This window comes from Eurypyga helias, unplaced genomic scaffold (genome assembly GCF_000690775.1).
Source record: "Eurypyga helias isolate BGI_N326 unplaced genomic scaffold, ASM69077v1 scaffold6966, whole genome shotgun sequence".
NCBI lineage: Eukaryota > Metazoa > Chordata > Aves > Eurypygiformes > Eurypygidae > Eurypyga > Eurypyga helias.
The window spans coordinates 1-8,737 of record NW_010258459.1 but is presented as its reverse complement, the minus strand read 5'-3'; the positions used below and the strand labels follow the sequence as shown (position 1 = coordinate 8,737).

Genomic DNA, 8,737 nt, shown 5'->3' with positions numbered 1-8,737 from the left:
TGTATAAAGAACATGGGAAAAGCATATTTAACTTAAAAACAAATAAAGAAAAAAGGAATGTAAAGTTCCAGTAAATTTTAAGGAACTCTACAGGTTCCATGTTAACGTGCCTAACTCAGACTTATGAATCTTTAGAAAAGAAAAAAAGTTAGCAAAAAACAAATAAAGAAAAAAGGAATGTCAAGTTCCAGTAAATTTGAAGGAACTCTACAGCTTCCATGTTAACATGCCTAACTCAAAGACTTACGAATCTTTAGAAAAGAAAAAAAAGTTAGTATCTGTCAATCTGTTAATGTTCAGTCATCGATCCATTTATTTCCTGATTGAAAAGAGCAAACAAAAAATACCAATGTGCTCACCACCAATTTCCTTCCATCTTTAGGTGACACACACAAAAAGTAACTCCATGCCAATTTCAAAGATGTTTGGCTCTAGAAGAAGTTTAAGTTATTTTCATAGTAGAACCTGGCCACAGCTTTTATGCAACAAGCGTAACATTGTCCCTGTAAAAGACATGAGTCAAAGCATTTTCTAAAGATACAGAATTTACACATTCAAATAACTTGTGTTCAAAACACTGCAGCTAATAACTTTGTGGACAACATTTATTAATGTAAGTACCTTCCTGCTGGTCTTCCTCTTCTTCACTAGATGAAGCCAAGTAAGCCTGAAAATCCATGTCCAGAAGTTCCTCTTTATTAAAAGTTCTGCTAAGTGACGTTACTCGTTCATGATCTGTCTCATCCCACGTGATATCTACCTTAAAAACAAGAATGCCACTTGTAGACACTGAAACACTAAAATTAAACACTGTAACTCCGTCTTTTTTTGGGGAAAATTATTTGATACCTTCCATTTAAGAAGTAAGGTAGACCTGTTATTCATGTTCCCTACAGCAATTAGCTATAAAAATTCACAAAAAAAAAAAAAAAAATTACAACTTTTTGAAATTTGTTCTATGGTGAGTTTCAAGGAGTTTTAACTATGTGAAAGAATGAAGAAGTCTCCTCATGCACTAAAGGGTTCTGTAACAGGTGGTCACACAAGAAATTTCTGTGAGCCAAATTTCTTTTGTGGCGGCAGATACTGATGTTGAAGCAGCCACCAAGTCCTCTCCTTTCCTCTTCCGGCAGCAACTCATTCCTGGGGTGGCATATGGATTGCAATGGGTACGATGAAAGTGTTTGCACAACTGCATCCTCAAATGGAAGATGAAACAGATCTGACTGAAAATTGATCCAGCAGAAATTACTTATTTCTCAACTCCTCACTTCTCCAAACTGGTTCATTTCATGGATAGATAAAAGTTTTGGCTGTCAGCTAAGACAGGGTAGGAATGAATAGCTGCAAGGGGGGGAAGCAATTGTTTAAGCCCAGCACTACTACCAAAAAGACTATTGCTGATCTACACACAAATATTCATTTTAGGCAAATTAGAAGATTTAACTGTGATTAACAACGTAACTCCATGTGCAACTTTTAACTGAGGTATAATCAGGTCAAAATATACTACATAATTTGTAACAATGAAGCCAATCTCTTAAAATCCCAAATTCGACCTTATTTATGGGGTTGCAACTTGTGTCTGTAACACACATCTTTTAATACATCTCATGTCTTTATTTTGAAAGGGTGAAGATAATCAGGAATCTTTTCCACACTACTTACATAATTTCTAAGTTGACAATAAAACTAAACAAATTAGAGAAACATTACAAAAACATTGTAAAGATACCTTTGATGTTCCCATAGCAGCAGATGTGAAGTACTTTGGTTTATATGCAGCTACGTTCACTTCTGAGGCGACGTCTTTTGGCTTGTCATCAAATGTAACGTTATCTGGAATAAATCTCAAAGGCAAGTAAAACATGTTATTCAAATACACTGGGAAATCATAGTATAAACACCCTAAGCTTTTCACAAGGATGGAACATCAGCACAGAAGAATTTGCTAACAGATAAAGTTGTTAAGCCTGAAAAGAAAACAAAAGAAACAGACAAGTAATCCGCACATTAGTGTCCCGGCGTCTGCACAGCTGTTCCACAGGTTTTTGACATGTAACACCATCGTGGTGGGGATGTAAACTAAACAGATTTCAGCCTGGTACTGGCAGGCTCAGGGGTAGTTTTCTAGGCGTTTTGTTTGTCTGTTTTAAGAACCATCTTTTCAGAAAACTTAATATTAAAAATTGAGAAGAAAGATTGTATAAAATTGAATTTGGAAGCAGAGAAATAAAAAAAAAATCAAAGCATTTCAGGAAAGCTGGCACATCTTTAACATTACAATTAATAGGGAAAAAAATGTTTAAAAGACCAAAGTTATGTGTAACAACAAGGTAAGATAGATTCAAAAAACCCTGTGTACTACATGAGAAATAACTTGGGCTTATTTTTTTCAATTATTGCAAATATAGTATGATCAATACTGTCCAACATTAAAATACAACACAGTAGAAGACCAGTAAAAGAATTGGAGAATTTTAAACAGCTGTGTGTTGTAGAACATTGACTTTCTATGTCTAAAAACAAGGTAAGATAGATTCAAAAAACCCTGTGTACTACATGAGAAATAACTTGGGCTTATTTTTTTTAAATTATTGCAAATATAATACGATAAATACTGTCCAACATTAAAATATAACACAGTAGAAGACCAGAAAAAGAACTGGAGAATTTTATACAGCTGTGTGTTGTAAAACATTGACTTTCTACGTCTAAAAACATGAAAAGTTACACGTTCATTTGGCAGAGAGCATCTTCCCCAGAATGGTTCAAAGCATGTGCATTAAGCTCCTCTAGGAAATGATTCAAAGCAGTAACTTTTCTTCCACTGCCTTCCAAGAGTGCCCATAACACAAGCCCCTGCAGACAAAGCCATCTTCTGTCAAAACTTATGATTCAGTTCTCTTCGGCTCAGACTAGAAGCCTTTTTTGTAAAACAAGGAAATGCTAACAATGAAGCACAATTATAATTTAAAATTCTTGCTCTCCCCAAATGTGACATTTGAAATATTAGAGCTTCCAGCTCATTCATAGGTTAGCAGAGTACTCTACTGCAGCGTCATGACAACAGCAGCGATATTCCTGCCCCGTAGCAAGTAATCCTGAAAAACAGTCATTTCTGAATCCCCGGGGGGAGATGGGAAGAGCAGCACTATGCTGTTTTGTTTTCTAAATCCCACCACTTTATCTTCAACCTTTTGGTATCTTTAAGTACAACCAGAACATTTGACCTGACTTCTCTGAGAATAATCTCTCTAGGTGGACAACCTCTCAAACTTTCCGAAGTCCAATAAAAATGCTCAAAAAGAAGAAAAAAAGAATCAAAGGGAAACCTAACAACTCACTGAATGCCCAATTCACGTATCGCATTTTGGTTACAGAATAAAGACAACATGGCTTACTCCAAAATGGTTTTAATTCTCCCCCTCCCCCCTCAACACATAACAAAGTCACCACTGGAGTTACCTCAGGTCTATGAAAGAACAGCTACTTTCAAATTCCAGTCCATCACATTCCTCATAAATTTTATTGGCTGTTTCAGGAGAATCACATTCTACAACTGCATAGAAGTATTTCAGTCGCTTAAATTGGTACTCCCGCAGTTTTTCTCTGTAGAGCCTGAAAAAGTGGAAAACAACCACAATCAAGTGAGCTGGCTTTAACTTTTCATTTGCAAAACATTTTGATTCAACTCATTAAAAATATATACCACTCAAACACTCTCCTAATCTTATCATAAAATTAGATGATAAACAGCATGAAGTTCTACCAGCACCTATTCAGTTTTACTCAAGTAAGAAGACAATTCAGAGAGCTGTAGGTGTATGCTTTCTGCATCTGACTGTGCTTCCCACAGGCACTCTAAGGTTAGAGTCCTTGTGCAGGGCAAAAAGTAGCACCTCTGTATGCCTCTGTGCACAGAAAGTACCGTTTAATAGTTTCTATCAAGCTGTTTGCAATTATCCTGGCTCTTAACAAGGCTGATGAAAAGGATGCTCGTACACAGGTAAGGGTACACGTTAAGAACAAGAGTAACTGGGAGGCTGTATGAACTGGAAGGATGCTGGAGAGAGATGGCAGGGATGAGGTCCTGTCCCGTGAATTTAAAGTGCACGTACACACGGATCACTCAGGTATCACTGGGGTATCTGGATTTCTGTTTGTTGTATTCCAGATGCTCTAGACCCCACTGAGCAGTACATCCAACACTCCAGGATGCACGCTGATGTACACAGTGAAGCTGACTTCATAATGCACTTCAGACTTTCTTCAAAGGGATCTGCACTTAGCATCCCGATTTTCCAAAAGATAAGGCAGTCTGGCAGGATGTATTATACAAAAGTGGCCACAGCCAGGCTGCCAAACATCTGGAAATTCTGGAAAAATATAAAAGGAAAACCTCTCAAGTTTCTTACAGACAAGACTTTCATGAAGAACAAACAGGGGAAAAAAAAAAGTCATGCCTGAAGAAGCCTGGGCAACGGTAGGCTGATGAGCTCAGCCCAGTAAGCCAGGGCTGCTGCAGGTGGCATTTAGGAAATCTCAGTCTGGGAATGCTTGGCCTAAGTTAATGTCCCTGTGGGCAGATCACATTTTTAACACTAAGCATCAACAGGAGTTTACTGCGTGAATGGCCATTTGTAGAGGAAAAACGCTACGTTAAACTCTCCACACATTTGTTCCATTTATTATTCCAACGAGCTACTTAATAAGTTTTGAACTCAACTATCAACAAGCAAATTTTCTCACGTTTCATTATAATGCATTTTTTCAATGCACTGACAATGAACCAGGGTCAGTTGTAAAATATCCCTTGAAAAAGCTGTAAAAATTAAGGCGTTCACAGGGGACTTCCACATAACGAAATTTGGGACACAGAAGGTGATTGGGATTTTCACTGAAAATTAGACATATTGTATCCCTCATCTGAAGATAAAGTTAATACCCATCGTTCTCTGTGGTATTCTCTGGAAGATCAAACAGTTCCATGGGTCCTTTTTGTTCCTCCTCTTTCAATCTCTCTTTTCCAAACTCGGAAGGATAAATCTAAAAATACAACAACATAAAAGTAATTTTTTTTAATGGTAGCAGCATAGTACATCAACTAGGAAAAAAATATCTCAACAAGCCTTTTAGACTTTCTCTTCTTTTGTCCAATAAACTCAGTAAAGGGATCAAGTCCATAAACTTCAATACCATCTTAACTTTGAATTACAGAAGACAGTAGAATAAACAAACTGCCGTATTTTGGGAGAGATGAAAACCAATGGGAACCCCGACTTTGTTCATTTCACTGTGGCCCTTTTCAGAAAGGGTTATTTGACTACCATTTCCCAGAAAACTGGAACCAGACACTAAAAACGGAAAAACACCACTTAACTGATCAGAATTTAACAAGTTTATTAATAAACTCGAAACTGGTGAAAAACAAGAAGTGTTGTGCAACACTAAAAAGGGGTTGGAAAGCATTCAGAAATGATGAGGTTTAAGGCTGGGTCATCTACCATGAAGACCACTGAAAATTAAGCTAGTCAAGGAAATGTAGTTTCTCCTTCCTAGCACTAAGACCCAACCTCACCAAAAGGAGATGTTTTGGGACTGAACTCCACCACACAGATGCCCACTGCTGAAAAGCAGCATGTGTTTATTTCTAACAGAGCAAGCTGAATTGCAACACAGCTTCTCATTTGTCATGTTAACACCTCTTTAGGTTTTCCACAGATACGGTTTTTGCTTTGTTTCGGTTTTTTTAACAGTAAAGGCCACTACTCCTTTTAGAACTCAGGTCTTACCTTCACAGAAAATACTGTTCCTCCTTTGGGTGTGAAAGAATTAAACAGAGCCAGCAAATCCTTAGCCTTCAACCTATCCCAATCCATATTACAAACTGCCAATCTACTTGTAATCTGAAAAAAAAGGGGGGAAAAAAGAAAGGAAATAGGTTTAATTCCCAACTGCTATGGGGAATACATAATTGTCTAGCAGTTAGCCTTGGTAGAAATCAGACATAACAAACTCTGCTGAAAAAATAAAAGAAGCATTTTCCCCAAGGCCTTGTATCACTTGAACTAGCAAAGCTCAGAAGCAGCAATTACCAGAGCACATTAGAAGGACATAAGCAGTGATGCATCTCAGAATGGACAGCACCGATCACAGATTTAGGACTGCAGCTGCAAGATCAGCATTTAGGATTTTGTTATCGTAGTCTCAATAGCAACTAGTATCACAGTATTGGAACAACACTAGAGTACTGCGATTTCTTATACACTGACTGTTCGCAGTTTTAGACTCCTACTTCACGGTCTAATGACTTCTTAATTTCTTAAAGCATAAGTTAAAACACTAAACAAAAAAAAGGTAAAAAAATCAGTAATGTACAAAAGCAGTAATATTTAAACTCTAGAATTTCTGAAAAGCTCAATTCTGTTCATTCCCAGACAATTTCATCATCACTTGATTCAGTAACTAAAAGCCTGAAAAGACACTGCAAAAATAATTCCACAGACTGTTTCATAGCAACATCACGAGCAGCGTTTCACAAACAGTATCATTACCTCATCTGCACAGGGGGCATCTTTATCTAGCTCACGCCATGAATGCTCTATCTCTGGCTCCTTTGGAAACAGTTCATTTAAATCCTCATCATCCTCTGAGCTCGTTTCAATATTCCCTATACCTCTAGCTAAATCAGGACCAGTATCGCTTTCTTCATCATCTTCTGAATCGCTGTCTTCTTCACCTGTTTCCCCATCATCTTCTGACTCCTCATCCTCACCCGTTTCCTCATCATCTTCTGACTCCTCTTCTTCTGACTCTGCACGCTCAGAATCATCGTTCGCACAACTTTCTTCTTCTAATTGGCTTTTAACGATGTCACGTTGATCACGGGTGTCTGAGCATTCAGCCACTGAAAGATAAACATTACGTACTTATTTTTATGTTGTAATTACATATGATCCTTTACAAAGAGGAAAAAAACTCAGATATACAGAACCCCTGAAATGTTTAACCATGCAGGAACAAATTGCATCAGGAAGTGGAAACAACGTAAATCATATCATTGGCTTGGTGCTGCCATCTTTATGCTTTCAGTCAACAAGTGTTGATATGTTTAAGCCTTCAGGGTATCAGACCTTATATTTGATATTCAGTTTGATAAAGAACGTATACACTTACTTTTTAACCACCGTAACAATTTCAGCTCCAACAATTAAAAGGCCATGTATGTTCACATATGTTTAAGCCTTCAGGGTATCAGACCTTATATTTGATATTCAGTTTGATAAAGAACGTATACGCTTACTTTTTAACCACCGTAACAACAATTTCAGCTCCAACAATTAATAGGCCATGGATGTTCACAATCTTACTGAAGAATCAGCGCTGATTCCGTGAAGAGCCCCCCAACTCCAATGCTTTAGCAACACCACATCCAAGTTAGTCAGCGATTTTATGACTGTTCTTGCAAAAGATTTTCCAGAAACAAACCAAAAGCAACAATATCCAAGTAAACATAGCCCAATTCTAGTTGCTATTTGAACAACAAACCTGATTGTTTTATTTTTCCTCCTAAGGAAGTGTCCCTCCTGGGAGCTTTAACTGATTTAGTACCCCCTGGTTGTGAAGACTTTTGCTTGTTTTGAATAAAAATTGATCTTCCTCCCGGCACATCTCCTTGCTCATTTTCCCCTTCATGTAAAAGGCTCTTGTTTTCCTGAGAGCGATCAATTTCTGCTGCAGTTTTCTTGGAGTCCTCTTTCAAGTTGAAGTTAGATGCAATATTCTGTCCTTCATTTTTAAGGTCATCTAGTTTTGTCGCTGCTTGGCATGTTTGGTCCACCCCTGCTTTGTTTATTTTGCTCTTCTCCCTCGAGAGACCATCAACAAGTAGTTTTGCAGAATCTGCTTCTCCTTTAGGTTTAGCTTTTTTTTTCTTTTTCTTCTTTTCAGTATGCTCCTTGCTATCATTTTCTGAAAGATCAGAGTCAGATTCTGACAGAGCATAAAGTTTCCTGAGATTCTCTGTAGAAGTATAGCTAACGGGGCGACCTCTTTTATCCACTGTACATTTCAGCTTAAACTTTTGGTCATAAAACATAGCCCGGAATCGTTTGTCAATCTTGACTTTACGTTCTTTTTCTGGCATCTCCCAAAATCTGGGATCCCTGGCAATGCAACTAAACCGCCCATCTCGCAATATTTCCTCTTGGGATGACATTTTTGATGCTGTTGAAGACTTGGACATCTAAAATATGGAAAAAAAAAAAATCACACTTCTGATAAACTTGATTAACACAGACCTAGATACATAATTTCAAAAAATAATTAAGCAAAGTTTTAACTCAGACCTATACAGTTCCTTCCTAAAGCACATATGGCAACTTAGGTGAGTCACAAATAATGCTGTAACTAGCAGTCTTGACACACATCTTCCCCTGATACCGGATATAGAGCTACAAAGACCATGCCGGCTACACACATACAGCCTTAAGCGATTCCCTGTCCACCCCGAACAGGGCCTCAAACGGTTTCGCTGTCAGCCAGCCCTCAGATATGTACTTCCCACAGGACTAGGATACTCCACATTCAAAAGCTCCAGTCAGACACGAAATCAGCAAGAGCCTGATCGTTTTGGCGAGCTCAGGCCAGTGCCTGCGGCAGCTTCGACGCAGGCAGCGGCTCGACGCGGCCGGGCAGCAGAGCGGCACCCCACTGCCTCCCCAACCCCAGCGAC

The 8,737-nt window shown here is 38.3% G+C and overlaps 1 protein-coding gene across 1 annotated transcript; it reads right to left on the bottom strand.

The window, feature by feature from the left end:
- Positions 1 to 621: 621 nt before the first annotated feature.
- Positions 622 to 8,248, bottom strand: ESF1 (ESF1, nucleolar pre-rRNA processing protein, homolog (S. cerevisiae); the record flags this gene model as incomplete). The annotated part of the gene is made up of 7 exons (XM_010154332.1): positions 7,552 to 8,248; positions 6,558 to 6,910; positions 5,796 to 5,909; positions 4,949 to 5,049; positions 3,469 to 3,621; positions 1,736 to 1,850; positions 622 to 760 (listed from the first exon to the last, which is right to left on the bottom strand). Coding segments are annotated over exons 1-7 (1,672 nt in total), but the record flags the coding sequence as incomplete, so codon positions are not given.
- Positions 8,249 to 8,737: the final 489 nt, after the last annotated feature.